General features: G+C 42.8%; 1 protein-coding gene across 1 annotated transcript in view; it reads left to right on the top strand.

The window, feature by feature from the left end:
- gli2a (GLI family zinc finger 2a) overlaps nucleotides 1–25,079 on the top strand; it is an 83,260-nt gene that overhangs the window by 38,139 nt on the left and 20,042 nt on the right. The window contains exons 3-5 of the mRNA XM_085385578.1: nucleotides 8,739–8,844; nucleotides 16,241–16,446; nucleotides 20,134–20,331. Coding sequence (XP_085241704.1) covers nucleotides 8,739–8,844; nucleotides 16,241–16,446; nucleotides 20,134–20,331 — 510 coding nt within the window. The remainder of the gene's footprint in view (nucleotides 1–8,738; nucleotides 8,845–16,240; nucleotides 16,447–20,133; nucleotides 20,332–25,079) is intronic.

Here is a 25,079-nt window from a genome sequence, read left to right as displayed (position 1 = left end):
TACACAAACTCAAGTGTCATTTCCCCCATGGGAGGGTTGCTTTCTATGTTCGCTTTTTCCTCTCTGATTTAAGCTTTCCACCGCTCGGCTTCATGCCCTTCGCATTTGCCCGTGTATAATCTACTGAAGACAGACTTGTAGTGTAACACGCATCAACCTCCTCCTCTTTCCTTTGTAAATGGTTCGACCCCGTTGGCAGCGAGGCCCTGATGAAAGGGACATGTGTTACTCATAGGGATTCTTGTTTATTTGGCTTCCATACTTGCATTAAGGCCAAGTAAACTGGCCTTTAGGCTGAAGAACAACTGGAGAGACGTCAAGCACTGTTACGCTGTTTGATCACTTTCACTATGGGGAGGAGATCTGAACCACTGATTGATACAGTATCTAACACTGATAGCATAATGCCTCTTGTGCACTTCTAAAATCCAAAAGTGTTTGCACATGGAGAATGGTTTGCACAAAGAAATGCTTAAGGAAACAAAACACACACACACACATCAGATCTCTAACAGTGCCTGAGGAATGAGGAGGCACCTGCAGGCCCCTTGTCATACAAAGGCAGGTAACCAGTGGCTCATTCTGGGGATGGGGTTGGGTTTTGTTGTAGCCACATGTTACCTGGGCAAATATTCAGAAAGTAGAAGATGTCTAATATTTTAGCATTTCAATTTTCCTTGTAACAGCTTTTTAATTTAGAGGTTCCCAATAGGCATAAACCCCTAACCCTAGCAGGGTTCACTGCTGACCTGATGATTGTTCATTTGATTCTGAGTGTTTATGCTTCGCTGATAAGCCTATCCGGTTACACTTTTTGAGAAATACAATGAATAATCTGCTAAACCATGTCTGCTACATTTTTATGTAAGACTGAAACAAGAGCCGCATCACAAAAAGAGGATGAGAAGGGCAGCATTATCAGACTGTGGATCACCTGCGAGCCGATCCGTTTAGTTGGAGGCCCTCTGACCTCCTTCACAGCTGTTTCTTGTTAGTGCTTTAAAACCAATTCACAGAGTTTCCACGCTGAATCCTGCCCCGAAGAAAGAGGCCAGACAAGAGAGGGGTTTGTGAGATCCGGCTTGTCTGTGTGTATATAAACAGCGCAGTCTTAATGTTTTATCTTATCAGGATAGCTGACCTGAGAGTGCAGGGGCTAGCACTTAAGATGCTCATCCCTGTGTTATGAACCACCAGCAGTCAGCTGTTGCTTTTGAGCTCTTCAAAATCTTTTTGTTTAAACCCTTTAGCATCCACCAGCAACTCATCTAAGGTTAGGTACTGAGGGTTTAAGTTAACATCCTGCCTCTTTGGAACATCTGTGAGACTTCATTTGAAGGAAAACGCCTTACGGCTTCATGAAATTTGTCTATTTAAACATGTGACTAAAACAAAACTTAACCCTAACAAATAAGTACAGTACAGTGAATTCTTTATACTGTGTAGCTTTCTAATGCAAACATGCATTTAAGCAAAGTGGAAGGATGTTGGCTGTGTCCTGCAGTCGAGGCTGAAATGGCCCACCTGCTTTTAGAGTTGTTGTAAACTTTGCTGCTATTAATGTCTCAATGAAACTAATGGACATCAGTCGTTTATTTAATATAACTTCCACGCTAATGGATATAAACATTTTCAGCAGTGTAAATTATTCTAAACATAAATTATTTTTCCTCTGAAACAATTTACCTCTGGCCTTTCTAAGCCTATGTCTTCAGTAAGGGGAAGTGTGTATCCTTCTGGAAGACCAAAGACAGGCAATCTGATGGAGACCAGGTCCGTCCAAGAGATACTCCCCAGCCTCCTCCCGGGACCTGGGGAGCAGCTTACCCATGGGGGACACCTCACCTCGGGGTGAACCCCAGCTGGGACAGCTTTAGATTGATGTCCGCTGCCTCCTTCTCCCACACATTGTATGCCATTTTGGGCACTTCCTCTGTCTTTCCCCTTCTTTCCTTTAAAGAAAAAAGCCCAGTTTGTAATTCAGGGGGGTCGGATGGCTGCTTTTGGGTAAAGGATGCTGTCATAGAACCGCTGAGGATGCTCTTTGTGTGAACTGGCAGCCTCTTCATCAGCTGTGTATGAGAGGTTAAAGGGCTCATGGGAGACAGACAAAGCTTTCCTGCCAGCTCTTGCCATTTGAGGTTACTTGGCTTGATTGGTGCTTGCTAACACTGTTTGGACCGGACAGAGGTCGTGCATAAACCCAGTTTTTGATAAGTAGGAAAAGCAGAAAATGTGGTCGCGACACCTCATTATGTCAAGTATCACTCCATTGGATGTTAAACACATTTACAGGGGGCCTTCCGGTTTTTCCTTACATCCTCCTGACCTACAGAACGGTGACAAACCCAGTGTGTTAATTACCTGATCTGCCTCACACCTGTGCTCTAAAGTGACCAGGCAATAAATCAGAAGTCTGTACAGGAAGCTGATTATCCCGACACCCCATCAGTCTTCAGAGAGAGGCCTGCTGTAGGCTACCTGAATGTTAGCACAGGATACACCAAATCCTGCTAAATCTCACGATTCAGGCTTAGTGGTGCATATCATATTTGTGTTTTTAGTCCATTATAAGTCTCAGTGGGTGGAGAGCCAAAAATGTAGCCAGTGTTCTTTAGAAAAAGAGCTAAAAATGGAAATTTGGAAAAAATCTGGAGGTAAAACTGACAAAATTGCTCCTGTTTCCCCTCAGCACCTCTTTTACACCAAAGAGAGATATTAGCTCAGTAGCTAATGGCAACCCAGGTGAGGTAAGGTCTTGGTAGAGCTCAGTCTTTAGAACAATTAGGGGAGGCGGTGCAGCACCTTGTAGCCCAGGTGATGGATCATACTGGTGGTGGGTTCGTGGGGTTAAAGCTAAGACTGAGGAGTGATTGGCCGAAGCAGACGTGCTGAACTGACAGAGACTAATCACAGCAGAGAGGAGCCAGCTGGGCCTGAGAGGGATCTGTAAACACGCCGGGACAGGATCGGAGGCAGCAGAGGTCTGGGCGAGTAGATTCAGCATATGTGGGGGTGGGGGTGTCATGGCAATGAGACATAAACACAGGATCAGCAACAGACTTGTTAAGATTTTAATCACTCACTGACATGCACACAGTACATCATAAAAAAAAATAATATCAATAGATGTCAGCCTATTTACAGAAATTTTAATATAAACAATTATCCAACTGTCTATTGTTTATCTTGGTTTGGGTCATGGGGGCAACAGTATCAACACCGTACCTACACATCTCTCTCCTCAGACCCTTCCTCCAGTTCTTCTTCTGGTGGGATGGACACTGAGGTATTACCAAGGCAGCTGAGAGACATAATCGCCCAGTATGCTTCAGGCCTCCTCCCAGTACCATTGAAATTCCTGGGAGCCATCTAGGAATCATCCTGCTCAGATGCTGCACCACCTCAGTTGGCTCCGTTTGTAGCAGCTCTTCGCTGAGCCTCACCAGCTTTTTCTTGTATCACTATCCTGATCAGCAAAGTTTAGGACCCAGCTCAACCGTTTTTGTCAAGTCTACCTAAGGATCCTTCAGCTTCAACTTTAGAGATTTCTGATAGATGCGCATGATTCATATGTAGAGCAGTTCATATGTAGAGCAGTACTGCAGTTCCCCTGATTCGGTTCAGTTTCAGTTCAACAAACAGGAACCTATTATAAAAGCCTTGCTATATTTTTAGGACTTGGAGACCCAAACAGAGCTGAAAGCTGATAATGTAATTTGACCAACCTATTATTACATCCCTCCTCTTTTTTTTCTAACCAGCTTTAGGGATTACAAACAAACCATACGATTAGCAGAATTTTTAAATGCTGCATATTATCTGATCCCAAGAATCAAAACTGACTAAATTGTCCAACCAAAAAAACTTTAGTCTACAGTACAGAAGTATTAGGATCCAGCAACAAATCTAACCTGTACTGGACATTATTTCGTTTGAAATATCCAATATCCTGATGTTCCATAACATAGTTACACTGATGATTCAAAACCTCTGGAAAACAATTGTGTCAGTGCTTCCAGGCTGCGAGCGTTTTGGTGTGTACACCATAACATCTACAGACTTAGCAGGAGTTCACAGGGACTAATGAATTTCCGCTCAAACCATCTTGTGTCATTACGGAGACCACTGGCCTAATCCACTTACCTTCTGCCCAGAATCCCCCTATCAGTAAAAAAGGTATCATTTTACCTTCCCTGAGGGTAGTTAAAAGTAAAGAGCCACCCTGTTAAGACTTCCTTTTAAACATGGCAGTGGTTTTCGTGCTCTCCTGTAAGCCTCTAATCCTTCTGTCGCCATCACTCGCCCATGTACTGCCCTAGAGGAAGCGAAGTCTTGCAAATTAAACCTGCAGGTTTCATGTTGTGTGTGTACTGCAGGATTCCCGGATTAGGCTAAACACACACTTTTTTATTAACCTTGAGCATAGCACTTGCTGCAGTGTGTGTGTTTGAAAAGGGCAGTTCTGTTGAAGCTCCGAGCGGCACGTTTGTCTCAGTCACTTTCTGGACGTCTGCTTACGGAGACCGAACTGCAGAACAAATCAGTGTCTGTGTGTGTAATTGTGAATGTGAGTGTGTATGCAAGCACATGAGCGTTTGTGTATAGCCGTTGGCACGGTGCTGTGTAGTTAGGACTCGGGCCAACTTTTTCTAGTGGAATTTCCTGTCTGAATCGCGCACCCCCACCGCTCCTACTCCTCTGCTTTCTCCCCCCCATCTTTCTCCCCGCCTCTTTCTATCAAAGCACAACAGAAGCCTTTTTCCTGAAAATTATTCCTGGCCTGCTCTGGCCTTTCAGGGTATTATTATTATTATTATTATCATTGAGTACTTCCTCAAAGATATGAACCCACTCCGCTCTCCACTTCAGCGTAGTCCTGATCTGGGACTTCATAATGCAAAAGTGCTTTTCCTTCTTCCTCCCCTGAGTCATGAGACTCGAAGTAGCCTTTGTTGATATCGAACACCTGCCATTGTCTTTAGTGAGAGATCAAACCGAGGATTCAAGATGCAAACTAAAAAGAAGGGATGGATGTGGGGCTCTTCCTGCTGCTTGGCAGGATGTTTAGCATGTCTGGAGCCTTCTTATGGGGGTCATGGGGGAGCAAAGATTTGTTCAGTTTTAAAACAAACATGTTACCAGAGTTCAGAGCAGATGTGAAGACTGAAAACGACTCCAGGTCAAAAGTCCCTGTGGCCGGGTTTGATTCATGAGATAAGACAGCCGGGTCTCACGGCATGAAAATGGATGTTTGTTCACGATAGTTTGTAACTTTAGTATTTTAATAGGAAGTTTGTTTAGTGTTTGTTTGTGAGGGGTTCAGTGGGACATGTAAATCCTGGCAAACAACTCTAAACTGGCAACGATTGCATTTTAACACATATGATCTTTTTGAAACTCAATCATACAATTCTATTAATAAATCATGTGGTCACTCGTGTTACTGTTATATCCTTAACAGTGGAAAACTGTTAAACGGTGAATAAGTAGATATGAGACCGATCTGATAAAAGATCATATTCAGGTGAGTAAAAATAAAAAGGGGAACACAACTTAATATTCCAAATGTCCTAACTATTTTCCAGTCTCCAGTGGGACTGTATTGCATAAGACTGTGCCAAAACAAAAGTCCCTCAGTGCTCTGTGCACGACACGCTTATTGCATATTGAGAATGATAATGAATGCTATAATAAAAATAGTTGACTCACAATCCTACGGCTATTCCATGGTATGTGCTTTTATATATAATGTTAGATGCTGAGTTCTAAACTGTTTGCAATGACACAGCAGAAGCAAAACACTTGTGATGTCAGAGATCCACTAAATGTGTGTTTGTGCAAACACTCAGAAACCACAATGCAGTTAAAATACACAAAGGCTTCTATCTGAATAAATAAATGTGAATAAATCACATTTTAAGCAGTAAATCCATGGTACAATCTTGCTGTGTAAGCAAATCTAAAGTTGTCACTGTGATTATTTTATCCTCCATGTCTCTGGCACACTGATTGCTTTTGGGACACTGTGCTAATGCCATCCACACAGTTTTGGCTATATGAAGCCCAGGGTGGAGTAACCCCACATGCCAGCACGCCCAAAGGGGACAGACGGACGGTAAATCAAGAAGCTGAGGCGTGTGAATCGTCCCAGCCGTGTACCTGTCGGTAGTTGTCCCTGCAGCCCAGCAAACAATGCAGCTGTCTGGGTGATGGAAGGTCCTGCTCAGCCCTTATAACCCCCACATCCAGCAGCACCATCCTGGGAGGGGGTGGGGAGAGGCTTCATGCAGCCTCTGGAGCTTCTGCTTGGTGCTGGTTCTTTTAGTGTTTGTGCATGTATTTTCTCTAATGTCCTGGGCATTAGTCCTTACAGAAGAAACACCAAGACTTCTTCCTGTAGAATGTGATACATTATCCAAAAATACTTAATCACTGTACATTAGCTTTGCAGAACCGCACAAAATATAATAAGTAAAGAAAAAGTAAGCTTCATCATCCTCTTCACCAGAGATGTGCCAGGAAGCACAAGCAGGGGGCACCCCTCACACAAATCACCAACTTCTGGCTCCACTTGTGAAACAAAGCTCAAACTTCTTTTCCCCAGCTCTACGTTTCTCTCTCTTACTGGGTGCCTGTTTTGGCTTGTTCACCAGAAGCTGACTTGGATTTGTCTGACCGTCTTGCTCAAAAATAAATAAATAAATAAAATGAAGGCGGGTCAGTGGCTGAGAACCAGCAACTTAGGTCTCAATAGAAACAACAAGCCCTTGGCCTTTACAGTTCAAGGAGGAGAAGAGGCACCAGACAGAGTTTTACAACTCAATTTGTCTTCTAGATCAGGTCTCACTGTTCTGGGCACATTCAGTGATTAATAAAACCTACAGGGGTTTTTTTCACTGCTCTCTGAACTAATAATTTTTATTATTTGCTAATTTTTTACAAATGAAAATCTTGTAGCACAGTATAGAACATGTGTATATGTGTGGCTGCTTTATTTTGACTACATTATTACAATGGCATAGACATCAGGACATTAAAATGTCAGTTGGAACCAGAGGGTAAAGTCTCGTTAGCTTTACTGACTGCCACCATGTTGGTTTCTGGGAGCCAGACTAACTATATTTGGATGACAGATGAGATGAGTTCTGTGTTATCATCTGCTAGCTAGCCTGGATATTAAGCCATATCCATAGACCGTATGGGAGAGATACATATACATGCTAATTGGTGCAAAGTAAGAGCCTAATAAAATCCAAGAATTTAATTCACCAAAAATTGAGCATTTTTTAAAACAATTTCTGAGCCGTAAAATTTGAGATATGGGTGTGCTGCACTGCAGTTAAAAATCTATTTAAATTGTTTTGTACAATTCTTCTCTTAATTTCATGTTTTCAACAGCGTCACTAGGGCAACGCCTCAGTAAAACCGGGCCTGTCTAAAGTCTGTTTTCAAAGGGTAAAATAATCGCTGAGCGTTAATGCGTGGTCTTAAAAAAATTCCACTCCTGTCAAATGTTATACAGTTCAGAGCTGCCTTCAGGGAACCAATCCAAATTAACCAAGAACAAGATGGTGCAACATCACAATGATTGCCTCAGTCACACTAACAAAAGGCTCTATTAGGGTTAATGTCTGTCTTTGTAACTGCCGTCACCTAAAAACAACATCCAGTATTTAGCCATAGCCTGCAGGCACAGAGTCCTGTTACACACCTTGTTTTCACAGTGATGGCTAAAGTGAATTAGCACACCTGAGGCACATCTCATAGAGAAAGGTGTTGTTAACAATGCAAACACTGAATGAAATGATATTATATTTATACACTATACACACAACTGTTGCTCTTTTTCTTAAAAATACAAAAAAACAAAACCCATAAATACTAATTATTCCCAGCTGCTGTCACGGCAAGTTTAAAAAAACCATTTTTCACTAACAGGTGAAACTGCAGAACTAAAAATAAAAAGTTTAGTAAGTTTAAGAAGTGAAACAAAGTGAGGAAGACGTTCTTGCACTGGTTAAATTTGGGCTGAACATGTGTGAATATTGCTTTGCATCCCATTGGTGCTACACCAGTTTCCTCCTGACACTTGATGCCAGTGTTTTTCTTAGGCTGAGATAATGATCTGCTTTGACCTTTAACCCTTCTGGTCTTGGGCTTACTTGTCCTTGTGAGGACAGAACTCTGCTGCACAGCTCTTTGTCTTTTTCCTCTTATAGTGAACAAACAACTGGATTTGCCAGTCAGATTCACAAAAAGTCCCGCTGAGATACGGCATATTTTTCTCCATCAAAGATCTGAGATGTAAACATTTTAAAGTGGAGAGAATTAGCCAGCCTTTATGTGTGATTAGACCTCTCCTCCTCCTTAAATCATGACGGTAAAGTTTCCTATGATCTGCTGCTCTAATGACAGTAATTAATGAAAAACAGCTGTTCTAATGAGACTTCCCTTGAGCCATCAGAGCATTTATGGCAGGAAATGGCAGATTCGTGCATTTTTGGTCTGACACATAAAGCAGCATTCATTGTTGTGTAAAACTTGCTTTGGTCTTATTGGGCGGAGAGGGAGCAGTTAATGAAGGTTCTTCAGGCACATATGGGTCGGTTTTAATTACTCCTGCATTATGGGAACTGTAAAATGGAGCGGCCACTAATCAGTAACTGTATTCCAGTTTTTCGGCGAGCGTTAAGAAATGCTGTTCTCTAACATTTTTCTGTCTTTTGTGTTTGCAGGGGCGCACCACCTTTTCCCCACTTTTCACACACCTATCCCGATTGACATGCGGCACCACGAGGGGCGGTACCATTATGAGCCACACCCACTCCATTCAATGCACGGGTAGGTATCTATTGATGTCCTCTGAAACACTTTATTTCCAGCCAACTATGGGGGTTGGGAGAAATTTAATGTTTAATTCAATGTCTAATAGCCAACACATTCTGTGTGGCATTAGTAGCGGAGTCTTAGTAAGTGAATATCAGCTAAACAGGTAAAATGGGGTAAAGTCATAACATTTTTCTGGCTCTTAATGGTTCACAGTTACAGCTTATGTCCCTGGGCTTGTCATAAAGTTTGGGAATCATGCTGTGTAACAAACCCAAATTAAAAGGACTTGTATTCTATTTATATTCTTTTAAAAAAAGAGAAAAATACAAGACATACATACTATTAAGGAGGGCTGAAAATAAGCAGAGAACAAAAAGAAACAAACACAAACGCTTGCTCATAACAAGGCTCGTTATCTTAGATCACATGAATCATCAAGCCGTAATAACTCTTTACACAGTGCAACTACATTAGCTCAGTAAGTCATCACCTGTGGATGGAGTTCAACATGGAAAACTCACATTCAGAGTTTTCCATGTTGTAAAAGGCTACCAGTCTAAACAAACGACTAGTGTGATTTAGTTGGAGGACTTGGTGATATGTAAAGTTGTCTCAGTGTGACATGTCAGTTGGTTTATCTCACCACCACTCCATCCAGCAGTCTAGCTGTGGCAGTAAAAAATATACCGTAGGTATCTTGGTGTTATGTATGCGTAACACGTGGGACGTCACGAGCAATTTGAAAGTAAAGCCAGCTGCCACTGCAGACACGGTCAAGAGAATCACCCCATCAAAGAATCTAATCCAGTCTACTAGATGGCTTTTAAAATTGTGAATGTGTCATTCTGTATCTGCCCTCGTGGACCATGGTTTAGGACTTAGCTCTACCAAGAAAGTGGTCCAAACATTGAAAGAAAGTGTTTCTGCAACACAGCAACATCTTTGTTGTATCCTTTAAATGAAAATAAGAGCACTGACTGATTGAATGGTTTGTTATAACAGGGTGGAAGTTTTTTTCCCCTCACTTTTACCACATGTATTCTAACCTGACCTAAAAACAAAGATTCATTTATTTTGTGACTTATGAGTGTAGCGTACCATAAAACTCTGGCCTGCTTAACATTACCACGCCTTCATCCTTATCTAAAATATTCGAACCCTAGAAGGGAACCCAGGAATAAGATCAATAGAGGTTTTGTGGGAATTGTGCTGTTACATTTAAATTCAGCCAGATCAGGTGATACACAGTGCAGGCAGAGCTATTCATCACTAGCAAAGTGAGAGAAAGGAGGGGGGCAAGAGTGTGGCTCTGCACCCGGTTTGTTGTGATTAATGTGATGTGACTCTGTCAGATTGCTCCCACTAATTCATCAAGGCCTTGATCTAGCTGTCTTTGCCCGGCCCGCACCAAATTCACCTAATTACCGCGTGTCGTACTGGAGAAATGGAGCAGGCCGTCGGCGCAGGGCACCTGGTGGTGGAACTTCGTCGGTCACGATGGTTCCCGAGTGTCAGCGTTGCGCATCCTTTTTGATGGATCCTTCATTACTGTTTGCATATAACATAATGAGGTCTGAAGGCCTTTCTATAAAAGCTGCCATCCTGCAGTACTTCTTCCATCCTGTGATTCTGTAGGTATCGCAGGGCTGAACACATTACACTGCCTGCTCCTTGCTGCAGTCACTTAGGATATTTGTGCAAGCTGGTATTGTGATCTACATTGGCTACATTGGAATCACACAAGTGATCCTTTGCTCGAATCTCCGGAGAACAAAAGACTGTTATAAAACAGTGTCTAGGCCAAGTATGTATCAACTTTCTATTAATTATGCAGGCTTTCAATGTCATGTGCATTTTTCAGCAAATTTCTAAAGGCTTGGTCCAAAAATTTAAAAGTAGCAACCGTCACACTGTGGTCTCCGTGCCATATCCGAGCTGGCTCTGAAACACATTAGGAAGAGCTTCTGGTGGGCGGACAGTAGAACTTGGACTTTGATACAGTACTTGTGTGCTGTTTGCTGCATATGTGCATCTTCTGTGCAAACCCACAAGCCAGGAGAGCCAGCCACCGTGCCAGTACGTTTGACCGAGTAATTAGCATCTGAAATCCAGCCTTCCGTTCCCAGAACCTCAATGACAACGCCGTAGATGAGAAAAACAGATCCCCCGCTCATTCCACAGCCTGTATTTATGCTTTTTGGGAAGCAGTTGGGGGCAAATTGCAGCACTGAAAAGTTGAAATATGCCCAAGGTTTTTGTGTGGCAGAGCTGTGGCCTACACCGCCCCTGTACACAAACAGATGTGGTGCTGCTCACCAGGCAATCAGCCTGCTGACGGCCCGCAGCCCCACAGCTCGGAATGTGTTGATTAAATACAGTTTACGCATGAGCCATTTGGGCTGCTGTTGTTTTGTTTTTTTTGCCCTTCATTGTTTTGGTTTGGGTAACATGGGGCGAGGCGGGGTAGGGTGGACTTTGGATTTTCGACTCCGTCGATTAGTTTTCGGTGGTTTTGACAGACATGTTGGTATCTTGTGTTGTTTCTTGTTGGCTCCAGGACCTACTCATTGTCACGGCTCATGTTTGAATTCGGAGGCTCCCCTGAGTTGCAGCCAGGAATGTGCGGCTGAAAAGACAAGAGAGCCATCAATCAAAAGAGCGGGATGCTGCGAATCAATAGGCTGAAATTTGCACGGTTTATCGCATGGTTTCAGTGTAATTTTCTTACACTCAGAAAAGACTAAATGGTATGTGACAGTAGCGGAGCCGAATAATGGATAATTACCCACTGTAAAATCCCATCTCGTTTTAGTTTATTATCCAATCGTCTGACATAGTTCCACAAGGCTTCTCCTTTGTGTGCACAGTGCATGCTTCTCAGGGAGTGCAGTATCACATCAGCTCCAAATCCTCAGCATCCTGATCAGGGCCCCAAAAACATCCAAGGCAGGATCTCACCACATCCCCTGTGGGGCAGCATGGTGATTTATCTTGATCGCCTTGGCTGCCCAGAAGTACAGAAGGGAGTGTGGTGCATCATAATTCATCCCACCCTGAGCCAGTAGGGAAAATGCCAGAGAGGCAAACACTAACTTGTTGGGCAGCTAAAAGGGCAGGGAGTCAGAAGGGGAGCTGACTCTATGTGACCTCCCCGGGAACACAGAAAGCATCCTTTGGTAAAGAAAACTGATCATTTTCAGAATCTTTATTTGCTCAGACAGTCCAGATGGAGACATTCATTCTTGTTCGAGATTTATCAGATTGGTTGAATGGCTCTTTTTGAGTTCTGGGTCCTCTTAATTAAACAGGGTTTCCCTCAAATCCTTTAACAGTCAGAACAAGTATATTTCTGTTCAGTTTAATCTTTTCACTTTTTACCTCCGCACACTTGACCAATCAGCGCCTGTTGGGTTGTTGGTTTGTGAAAGTCTGACATAATAAATTCATCTGACCCCACAGTCTTAATAAAAACTATAAATTTTTCACATTTGTGTTTAAAGGCTGAAATTGAAGGGAGACCAAAGCAAAAAGAGCATGTTTGCTTAACTTATTGTTTCTGTATGATATTGGACTGGAACTGTTCTGGCCCGTAAAAACGATCCACTTTTCTTTACTTCATAACTAATCGTAGTGAAATCTGCCACCACCAGCGCTGTAATGTACATGCTCTGTGGTATGCACTTACTCATATGCTCAACAAGCCGTACCTTGTCCAAATCACTTTTTCTCACAGCAGCGTTTTAACAATGGAACAACAGAGAGCATGTAATCACACAGTACAGAACACAGAGACAAATAGCAATTACCTGCTTGAAAGCATGTCATCTACCGGCTCACACTGGCTTCCTATCCCTCTGTCTCTTTTTCTCCTCAAGTATCATCATCACCAGGACAAATGACAAGACATCTATATTAGGTCTGTTTTCCATTTCTTAGTCTATTTCCACTGGGTAGCCACCCATAGTGTTCAGGTATGATGGAAATCTCTTTAAGTGGCAGCTCCTGATTAAGACGCAGGGCTCCTCCAGAGCTCAGAGCTCCTCGGAGAGCTTGCTATTAAGCCTCTGTGATTGGAGCCTCGGGAAAACACACAGACTTCAAGTAACATCTTGTCAGAAAAAGGGTGGACTGACAAGGCTTCAATAATGGTACCTGCCAAGCAAGACTATTATTTGCAACCACCTGACAGGCAGGGGCAGTAAATTTCACCTTATTATCATGGCCTCATACACACTCTTTGGCTGTTTGAGTGATTTACTGCAGTTCGAGTATTGTGTGTCAGCACGCGGGTTTGCTGTCAGCCAAGAAACAAATAACTTTGCTGATGGATAAAGGTTTAAAGTAAAATGTGGGAAAATAGGTGAGAATAAAGAGTTTGGCATTTTTATTATAACCGGAATTAAATACATTTATTTTCAAATCAAGTTTGAACTGGATAAGTGGAAGAGGATGGGTTGAAGTTCACACTTGAAACTTTGATTTTGCATTCAGTGAACAACAGTGAAAACACACTGTGGTTACAATTAAAGGCAGCTCATTTGACCTTATGTCTATAAACATAAAGACACACCTACAAATGACTGTGCAGCATCAGTGGCTGAGATATTTAGTACTAAAAAGCTTTGTGCTTTAACTTTATTCGTGTTCTGATCATGTTTGCATTCTTTGGTTGCAGGTAAGTAGGTAAAACAAGTGCTTGAAACCATCAGTTATCATCTTTATGTAGTTTTTAATTTAATGCATTTGTATCCATAAACAAAAACTGTCAGATATCTGCAGATTTTGGCTTGGATATCTGCCCTCTATTGCAGATAGAATATAAACTATTATATTTTAAGATTTAATGAGACCTAAATGAAATTGACTATGTTTCATTATGGACTCAGCTTCGATCCAGGATGGAGGTACAGATGCAACATGCTCAGCAGAGTCCTGTGTTGCATTGAGGCAGGTATTTTTACTGTTCTGTCCATTCAGGACACATTGGATTGCCTTTTTATTTAGCTAAAGGCTGGGATTCCCAGTTACTATGATGGACTTTGAGTCCGCTCTGAGACAGCACCAGTGCCAGCTTACCCAGGTAGTCCTTCAGTGAAGCACCCAGGCACTAATCTGAGGAGGCAGTGCCAGCCTCTCTGTATGCTGTTTACAGGCAGATCGGGCAAAGCGTGTTTTTGTGTATGGAGCGTCTGTTTCTTCTCACTTCTCCCCTCCCGTCCAGAACAGAGGGCTCTTTATGGTTGTTTGTAGGGGACGGCAGAAAGTTGGCCCTCATACAAGGCCGGCAGTCTGCAGGCGCTTACTGGAAATGGAGCGAGGGCCTGGGCAGGGCTGGGCCCGGGTGCAGGTTGGCGGCTGCACAGATACACTGAAAGAAAGACTGAGCAGGGAAATTCTGAAGGGAGGATGGGGTGAGGGGGACGTCTCAGCCTTACCAGGTCCCTGGCCCACCTTTCATAGCCACAGAATGGAGTTTCAAACAGGAGCAGTCACATTCATTTCATCAAATCCTGCCTGATTTTTGATTTTTTCCTCATTAACTTTGATTTATGCCATAAACTTTTGATAAATTAGGTTATACCTCTATAAAAGATTAACCATTCCTAACACACACACACACGATGTGTACCCAGCCTGCAGTCAATGCTGCCAAAAGTCAAAACCACACATATAAACACTCACTTGTTCACACAACAGCCATGGAGATGCTGAAGTGTCAGAGTTTGCTTGCCGTCACTCGTAAAGAGAGCATTTCTGTTATTTTTATTACTTCGAATTGTTCTAGTGAGTGCTGCTGACAGATGCATTTAACTGAAAACGAGAAGATTATGTGAACGAGAGAGCTAACTCGAGGCATTTAGCGTGTAATGTTTGACAGATTTGAACAAGGCCAGCATAAAATCACTTCAATCACACACTTGAACATGTAAAGTAAGGCCTAATATGGGAACAAAATGACCAAATGGGAACATTTCAACATTCAGTTTGAACCTCTTAACATCCAACAGGTCATTGGCAACTCATCTGGGGTTAGTGTTCAGTTACACACCACTCCTTTTTATACACTTGCTTAATCGGACCACCCAAATGGAAAATCTTATATAACATTGTATAGTTTATAGCCAACAAAATTTGCTTATTTAGTATGTGGCTAAAACAACAGCAACAAAAAAGCCCAACTCTAACCACAGATAGGTTGCTGAAGACCTGCGGGATGTTAGAAGGTTAAAAGCAGCCTTATGGTGGCCAAAACTTTAATCATTTCTTGCTCCGACTCATTGTGCAAGGCCCTCCTCAAACTCGCTGACAGTTTTAGTGAGTCATTAGTCTGGTCATTTCTAAGAAAGGGAGGACCCCGCAGTCTTCAGGGCTGTCTTACAGTTATTACCCACAGCTTCCTCCCAGTGCCTGTTTCTGTCCTGACTGTAGTATGAATGACTGATGACCTATGGCTGCGATGCTCCCACGTGATCACAGAGAATGAAACTTTTCCAATGCCTTCTTCGGCGTTCACGAAAACAAGTGGATACAGGGTCTCACTTTGATTTCTGCAACATACTGATGGACAATTTACTAGCTAGTAACATAACCACCCTCTTTTATTTAGCATTTTAGTAATCATTGCTTAGGCTTAAGTGTGTTTCTGAGGGCTGGATCTGTGCCAGGTTTTCGTACCACACACTCAGGGGAAAAACAAGCCACTTGTCATGCCTAAAGCAAACTTGGCCGACATAAATACTAGTGCCCCTTCAAAGGGCTGTGTCGTACTGCCAGCGGCTATCAGACAGTTTTATCTAGCTCAGGATTACAACACCTACTTGTCTGCGTTCTTGCTAGCACAGCTGCCAATTACCTGCCACAGGTAACAAATTTACTGTATAGGCCAATTTGACCGGCAGGCTGACGGAGAACTTCAGACAAACTTCGAGCCGAATGTGGAATGTGGCTACAGGGAACCACTTAAGGTTTTAAGCATCTGCTTGTGTCCTCTTATCACACTCCTTGTAATACTTGATTTGAGACACCCAGCAGTTTTGCCCACCCGAACAGATACAACACACTTCATCGTAGCGTTGCAGTTGAAGTCCTGGTCTCAACTTGTCTGTAGCTTTAGGGCTTAATGGGAGAAGGTGAACAAATGGAGATTATTATGTATTAGCTGTGTGACTGGGGAGAGGAAAGGGTGTAAATGGATTTGGACTGAAGACACAAAAGTTAAGGCATGTCTATGAACATACCACTGGAGATCATTCAGGAGATAACAACAATGCTAATATTCAAATGAACGCACTCTATTTTCTCTCCCTTGATCTCTCGCAGTCTGTCTTGCGCCTTCCCTTAATCCACTCTGCCTCTAAATCTTTCTACCACTATTTATATTTGTCCAATTTTTACTTCCTTTCCACAGGCCTCCTGGACTGACGGGCAGTCCAGTCATCTCAGATATTTCGCTGATTCGCCTGTCTCCTCACGCGGCAGCCGGGACCGGCGAGTCACCATTCAGCCCTCCACATCCGTATGTCAGCCCTCACATGGAGCACTACCTACGCTCAGTACACAGCAGTCCCACCCTCTCTATGATCTCAGCGGCCCGAGGACTGAGCCCTGCTGACGGTAAGATTTTCCCCCCTCAGTGGATCTGATGCACCACCACAAAAATGTCAGTGAGCAGTGGAGCTTAAGCTTGTTGGTATATTTGAATAGAACTTGTGCTTTAAAGTTTATCAGAGTACATTTTTCTCAGCATTACCTTGTGAAGCTGTGTGTCAGGATGCAAATGTGTAATTCTGTAGACTAAGAAGTTAAATGGGATTCCGACAAAGTCTGTGTGATACTTTTTATAACTTGAAGAATATGTGCGAGTAATCAGCCTGCAGACTCAAAGTGGTGTGCTCGTCCCGTGCCCTCCATCACAATCTAACCAGAATTCTTATAATAGTCAGATTTTTGCTGCTGTGTTTGTAAGAAAGGACACGTTGGACATTGTTTAGAGTTTGTGTCTGAAAATGGCTCAGGTTTCACTGATTGTCCTTCTTGCATTCTGGTACAATTCAGAATTAAGTTTATGGTCCATTTAGAATAAACTTGCATGAGGTGTTTGCTCACCAAGTCAAAAATCTAAAGCACTTATAGTTGTTTCAAGCCATAAAAATCATCATCTTGTAGTTTTCTGCACAATTAGACAGTATGTGTGGTAGGAGAGGGAAAGGATGAGAGCACGTGTGCATCCAAGTGTGTGTGAACACGAAAGGAGGCACGTACACACTTTCTCAAATTAAGATTTGTAACAATAAATATCACCACAATAATAACTTCATTATCCCATGGATGAACTGCACCTCCACTATCTTGCACTGCATCTTGTTGACTTTGTTTTGATCTGCAGCCTTAGCGAGCTACAAGGGGAGCAGCGTCAGCCACCTTGTGCAGGTTCTGGTTAAAGTGGACCTCCAACTTTTAGAGTCTCCAGAGCAGAAAAAGGACTACTCGTACAAGAGATTTGTTTGAAAGTCTCCAGTCACTCTTCTATGTAAATTCAGCGTCTAAGAATGCAAGCTATAATTCTGGCAACTTAAATCAGAAGCTTATAACAATTTCTTTGCACCTTTATTACATTTATATCTAAAATCTGCTCAAGTAAAATAAGATGAGACTACCTTCTGTTGGATTACAGTCACCACCATGCATCTGCAAGATTTAAACACTCAGTCTTCTTTGCTGTACGTAATGACCACAGACTGAAGAGTAAACTGGAAACTCGGCTTTAAGGAGGTGAGACAAGAGTTGAGCGGGTTTAGAATTTATGTATCCTGTGAACTATAAACCAAGTGTTTCTGCTCGGCTGCAGTTTACACAGCTGATTATTTCACCAGCAGTGATAATTAGTCTTACACCTTATACACTCCCCTACATAAGTCCTGACCCACACCTTTCATCAAGCATGCTCTGGTGTTTCTGCATGTGTGCGCATGCTGGTAATTTGTGGTTGTATCAGGCACATGCTTTGCGGTGCCCGCTCGTTTGTATGTGTGTTTGGAAAGGGGGGGACCGTGGAAAATTAGCACAGACACAAACGCTCCGTGCGCCTGAACTATTGAGTTCACACAGTGACAGAGCCATCCTCCACAACCGATCGGAGAGGAGAGGAGCCCAAGGCCTGCAACGAGCTCCAATAAATCACAGAGCACACGCTGCTGGCAAAGCAAAGCCTCCCCGCCTTTCAGGAGAAGCAATGCGGAAGAGATGCTGTCACTGATAAACAGGCGGGGAAGTATGGCACCAAATGGAGGGCACTCTGCAGCTCAGCAGAACATAAATAAAGCCTTTGGAAGCATGGAGCTCAGTGGAGCATGTGTAAACTCCAGATACAGTTACCTAGGTGTAATGCATGTGTTAAAGACTGTTTGTAAAACTGCTTTTGGTGTGATACAAAGTCTGTGCTCATAATGCCAAACGCAAATGTAATTAGTAGCTGGTAGTTGCACTGATATGTATCTCTGACATTTCTACAGTATGTGTGGAGAGGTAAAAGGAAGGACGTCCTAACGTCTGACTGCATGTAAAATAGCCTCAGCCGTGTTAGCAGCATTCCTCTAGTATTGGTTGGTCTCCAGAGAATAAAGTAAACTGCCTGTAGACATCCATGGATGTTTGCTCAGCACTGAACTGGAAGACTTTTGCTTTTCACCAGAATATTTCTGAATGTCTGTTGGATATATAGATGGGAAACATGGCAGCTATGTGACAATGACTCGCTGAGCTTTGGAGCGGTTTCCAAAATGACTTTCTACCTTTGACACCTTCTTGAAGTCTGGTTTATTGTAGGGTTTTTACTTGACAATATTGGATTGAACTGGTTATGTGCAGGAAATGTATGATGCCTTTAAAAGTTACCAGAATAAATGATTAATTTGTTTATTTCAGCTGATAATAGTTTGAGTGGTAGCTTTAGTTTTTTTCTGTAGTATTATTATAATTTTCTGTATTATTTGTCAAAAGAAATATATGCGTTTGCAATTTATTCATATAGCACTTTCAGAAAGCTTTCTTAGCACTTTCAACAACAACACAAACAGGTGACTCACACTCATGTAGACACTCAAAATCCTCTCACGCTGATCTGTTGACAAAGACTAAAACAGCAGAATTACAGTTCTTTGTTTTCTACTTTTTCACTTAACTGAAGCTGGAGAAAGCCTGGGTGTGCACGGGTAGAAGCTGAGTTTGGAAAACATTTCAACTTTTGACCAGTGTAACTTTCTGTCTGCTTTCTCTGGGGCTGTGGAGCGTAGCCGCTACCCCTCATCCCTCTGTGTTCATATGTGAGGTCACACACATACACCCAGACACAAAATGCTTCTGTGCGGCGGTGGTAACGTGATCTGGCAGCCGTGGAGAAACCAGGAGTATGCTTGCAGCAGCACAAACATGCTGCCTGTGCGCTGTTACCACAGCTATGGCCTAATAGTTTCTGATGGACCCACAGTTTTGCTTTATGCGTCTGTGCGTGCAGAGGGTACAACCCCAGCTTCCCCCGTGTTTCCATTAGGGTGCATATTAATCCATTTTCAGCCCACACCCCTGTCTCCTCCAAATACCCACACCCACTGGAGGAATAGGGAAAAAGTAAAAGCAATCTGTCCCTCACTCTTATAGTTTATGACATTTTTAAACATTGCTTTACTGGATGCAGGTGTTAACACTTTTTACGTCAATATTACTTTTGTTCATGCAGCGTTTAAGGCTTCCTCAGCATTGCACGGGTCCGTGAGCACCTGCACTCTGTGTGACTTCAGCCTGTCAGACACAAGAGGTGCAGGAATGTGGTCCCCCCCCCCTTCCCCCATTTGCCCTGCTCCCCTTCTTCTTCTGCTTCCCTTTAGTCCCCAGAGATTCTTCCCCAAACCCTTCAAGCCTCAAAGACATCAGACTTGTTTCATCAAAAAAAAAAAAAAAAAAAAAAGCAAGCCTCACGAACATGCAGGAACGAATCTTGAGTCTGTGAAGCAGGGCACTCGATTCCTTCGCTGTTCTCCTGTTTGTTTTTGTCATTCTGTCGAGGGATATGTCAAACACTGTCTGTGAACATATCACTTCATTACAGGAAATCCATTTTGCTCAGCCCTTCTGACTTGTCAGAATTACTTTAGCATCACTTCACAGGTTTACAACGACCTCTGCACTGGGGGATGAGCGGGAATTCTAACAATTTCTCTTACTGATTGCGAGTATTTGCTTTGATCTTTATTTCCAGAAAGAGAAGCTGATCTATTCTCCATTTGTCTCTGTTCTCTGCCGCAGTAACCCACGAACACTTGAAGGACCGCGCCCTATTCAGTCTCCCGCCACCGCCTCCGGGAGCGAACCCTGCAGAGTACTACCTGATGGCCAGCGCCAGCCAGAGAAGCCCCTACGGTGACCTGCTGATGCAAAGTGGTGCGGCGGCGGCAGCTGCAGCGGCCGCAGCTCACCTTCCCGATTACATCAGCCCTGTGGATGGTGAGGAGAGAAATGCTGAGTGTACTGACACATTTACTGTACCCATCAATGTATGCATTAATAGTTTAGCTGAGAAAGAATACTTTGAGTTTAAGACAGGGTCATTTTAAGGAAGCTAAATGGTATGTTCAAAAAAATACAATATTTTATTTCAAGTTTCCATAGTGGAAAAAAGTCTAAAAAGGAAAAATGGGGTAAAAAAGAAACCAAACTGTGTAAACCAGTAGACTCAACAGAGACAGGAAGCCACATGAGGAAATAACCTTCAAAATAAAACAGGAAGAAAACTGAAAAGAAAAGACACTGACACATGATCAGAGCCTATTGTCATATATGTACCACTTTAAGGTCATTGTCTAGCATCCAGGGCTGTCATAAATGGACATGATGAGGAAATGAAAGGATGCATGCAAGAATAGGTATACCTGTAACTCAGGAGATGTTGGAGAAGCTTATTATAGATGGTACTAGACTTTTAACAAATTTTACATAAAGGTGTATTTTATATCAACCCAGGGTTTCTTCTAATTGTAACTAGAGATGGCACGATACCACTTTTTTATGTCCGATACCAATATCATAAATTTGGATATCTGCCGATACCGATATGAAGCCGATATAGTGTTTTTTAATCAATAAAACAGTTTTTTTAAATATCTTGCTGCATTTTGTATAAGTTCATACTCAAGTTTAAAACAACAACTACACTAAAACTATTCTGTTATACCTGTATGCAAAAAAAAATATTTCATAGTTCAGCAATACTGATCAATCTAATAAACTTAAACCTACACCATCCTCCCTATTCTGGTATTTTAAAGAGTACTTAGCGTAAATATTAAGCAACCTAACTAATAGGGTTCCAACTCCCAGCAACAACAAAAATAAATAAATAAAAAATAGGGAACCACCCCTCACGCTCCACCTCATGATGCTTAATCGACGTAATCAACCTTAATTTGATGCAGTGTGGAAAAAAAATGCACAGAAATCAATTATTTTTCAAGAAATATTAAATAGATTCAACATCTTTCTTCAACAAAATTGCAGACTGCACAGATGGTACCTTCCCAAAGGAAAAAGTACTATAGCTTACTAGGGTATATATATTAGACTTAATAGTCACTATATACAGTAATGGACTTCTATTCATTTTACATCAAATTAAAACTTTGGGTGTCAGATAATTATTTATTAAAAGCTAGACATTTTAAATGAGAATAAGAAAGAAAAGTATGTCTTTGTGCCCCCTTTTCCTTGTTAATGCCCTATCGGCCCCCCTGGGTAAACTTTGCTAAATCCGCCCCTGCACAGTTACCAGCGTCAGCTACGTAGAAAAAGATCCTGGTGTAGAAATTAATATTAAATAAATTCTAACAACAGCTGATCAAGCTTAAACGTGCTGCTGTTGTTTATACACTGGTTTCCTCTTTCTGGTGCAAAGTGGGCCAAAAACAAACAAGAAAGACGGAGTCGCGACAGAAAAGCCGATCAGCTGATCATTAAGCAGTTTCATGATTGAAGTAGCAGCAAGAAGAGGCAGTCGCTCCATATATCGCTTGTTAAGCTTAACGCAGGAATGCTTTACAAACATTCAGAGATGGACTTACACACTTGCTTTACTTCTCTCGGGGATAACTTTGTCGGAGATGAAATGCCGGGTTGCTAGCGAAGCTCCACATCCTCAACCAGACCACCGACAGGTCCCGCATGCCACAGCCGCTCCATCACGTGATGCATACTGCTCCGACGTGCTAACGTTCTGAGGCGAGTTACGGCGTGTTGCAAGTTTTGTGAGGTGCTTTCGTCCAGTAATTTAGGTCAGTATCGGACGGATACCGATACGTAATATCGGATCGGTCCATCTCTAATTGTAACTAAGTCATTTTAGTGCCTAAACTGCTTAATTTAGTGTGTTGACCTAATCAGACATCAATGAAAAAAGGCAAAGACATGTTCAGGACTGGACTTTTGGAGCTCTGTGTGAGCCTCACATTGAAAAGTGACACCATGGGGGTAGCATGGAGAGAAGAAAAAAACCATGATTCCCACTGTGAGGTCAAATTTCAACAGCAATTCGTCAAATTATTGTCCAGATTTTATCTAACAGAATGTTTGGGTTCACTGGGAGATTCTGACATGAAAATCAGTCACTGGAGAAGATAGATCATTCTGTTTGGTTCAGCTGAAAATCAGCCTGCAGACTTTTATTTCATAATTAGGCATTTTTGAAAACCTCAAACCAAATCAAAACCAGAACCTGTGGAAGCTCTCGGCGCTTCCAGCATGATATGTCAAAATATTATCAACCATCTTGATACGGAAACCCAAGCTTGTCTTTTATCACCACTTTAACACTAAGAGGCAAATTTAACAGCCACGTTGTCCTTTGTTCTCAGCACCAGACATGTTGATACGGTCCTCTTGTTCTTCCTCTTGAGGCTTTTTCATGGCAGTGCTTTCAACATCAAAGCTAGTGGTTTTTAGACTTACACGTATGGGGGCCGAGGCTAGTTGAGGGTGTGTAAACACTGAAAGCCCAGAGGCCAGGATCTCATAAAACCACATTACCTTAAAGTCTCTAATTCTGATTGTGTTTCAGGTGTGTTTGTGATGTCGTTATGAGTAACAGCCGACAAAAAAGAAAAACGTCCGGGGTAGCCAATAAAGAGGCAGCATGGAGGTATACCTTCATCTCTGCTCTGTATCAGGCAGGGCTCAATCCTGCATATACTGCTATGTAATAGCAGGGAGGTTATTGCTGACACACACACTCACACTCAGTGGCAGGCAGAAATTTAACCGCCAGGCTAATGCTCACAAACTCGTACACGTGTTTGCACACAAACTCACAGAGGCCAGCCTGTTCTTTGATGCCAGCCAGAACCTCGGCCCTCTATCAAAGTGACAGTCAGGCACCAGAACAGACGTTTGACTTCAGCAAGGAAACGCTTCCAAGAAACCTTCAGCCCTCATGAATGAGAAAGAGAAAGCTCACAGAGAGGAAAGTCGGCCTTTTCGATGCCTGATAATCAAACACCCTGCTTGGCACTGACCCCCTTCAGGAGCCCTCATTCTTCCTTTCATTCCATCCAACCACCCACCCAGAAAAAAAGAAAAAAAACCTGCTGCACTGTCACGCTTCCAGAAGACACTAAAGCTGCCATCCTCACACACAGGTAGGAAAACTCAGCAGAGAGGAGAAAATCAGGTACAGGATGGCTTGAACATTAATCTTTTAAATTACCTCAATCACTTAGTCAAACAGAGCTGAGCTGAGCTGCAGGCTGAGGCGGGGTTTCAGAAACTGTAGACCACCGCCTTCTCCCGCCCTCCTCCTTCCTCTTCCTTCTCCCACCACCTCAGTGACCGCCGCTGTGCTGCCATGCCCACACTTGTTTGGGTGGTTGTTTACTTGTGTAGCCACAACCCCCACCCCAACACCCCCACCGCCTGCTTCACTGCAACGTCCACACTAGCTACCAGCTTTTATTTAGTGTTCTACCATCCTCGGAGTGATGTGGTCAGGTTTGGGTCACTCTGCCAGTCTCGAGGCACAGGGACCACATTGACCGAGGCGGCCAACTAATGGTCATTGCGGGCAGCCTCAGCCTGAATCAATAGCCTTATTTACTGCTAGAACATGGGAGAAGGAGGAGGAGGAGGACGTGGCAAATATGTGCTTCACCCCTGCCGTTAGTTTTGGAAGGCAGCACAGATAAAATCCATATTAAAAATCAATTTATGCACTAATATTCAGCAGACCCACCGCAAGAACTGGGAGCACTCAGTGACCCTATAGTATGGCTCGTCCAGCCCATGTTTTCCCTCTGGATGAGTGAACAGCAAGGCTCAGAGTAGAGCCCCAAACACTGGGTGCTGCTGTGAGAAGGGTGCTGCTGGAAAAGTTGTGAGCACACGGGATTTCTGGCAGGTCTGCAGGTCTTGCTGGTCCACTTAAGAATTTTTAGGATTTGCTGTCGGGTATACCTCAGACGAGAAACTTAAACACACCAATTTCTCCCCGATGAGGATGACAGCATTTGAAAGACACTGCTGTGGCGCTGACTGAAGTGGCACAGACTGTTAAAAACACAAACCTAACCAGCAAAATGATTGCTTTTTTTCCACTGTTAAGACTCTCCCTTCCCTCAGGACTGCCATATGACAGGGTGATGGACAGGTCTCCTAAGCAAACAGTGTTAGCAGTGGCCGTGAAGGCCTCGCTGCAACGCTTAACTGCTTCTGTAAGTTAGTATCTGTGTTTGCGGTATGTTTTTCACGCATCAATCACTGTCGTTATCTGGTGAGAAATCGACTGGGCTGAAATAACAAAAGTACATTCAAGTCCAAAGACACATTCATGAAAAATGTGCATGTTTGGCAGCTTGTTTAATTTAGCATTGTTTCCTAGAGTTTCTTTAATTAAAATAGCTCGGCTGGTTTAGAGTTAAAGAAAAGTTCCTTCAGTTGCTTCTTTAAGTGACAGCTAATCCCACGACTAACCTACTTTCAGTAGATTTTTACACCAGCTCATAAGCCAAAAAGGAAAAAAATGAATAAATCAGAAAACATTTTTGTTGTTACGCTGACCTACACCTGCCAACCTAAAGATGTGTGCAGCTAATTGTCACATCCCATCAGCAGTATGACCTATGTGAGTCAACATAACTGGAAAACTCAGGTACTCAGGTAATCATGGTGCTTCTCTCTTTCTCGTTCTTTCTTGTTATATTCAGTGTAATATT

Source organism: Rhamphochromis longiceps, linkage group LG16 (assembly GCF_057381845.1).
Source record: "Rhamphochromis longiceps isolate RC_006_pf linkage group LG16, R_longiceps_female_GT1.1, whole genome shotgun sequence".
NCBI lineage: Eukaryota > Metazoa > Chordata > Actinopteri > Cichliformes > Cichlidae > Rhamphochromis > Rhamphochromis longiceps.
Note: the sequence above shows the minus strand (reverse complement) of the source record. Positions and strands in the feature narration are given on the sequence as shown.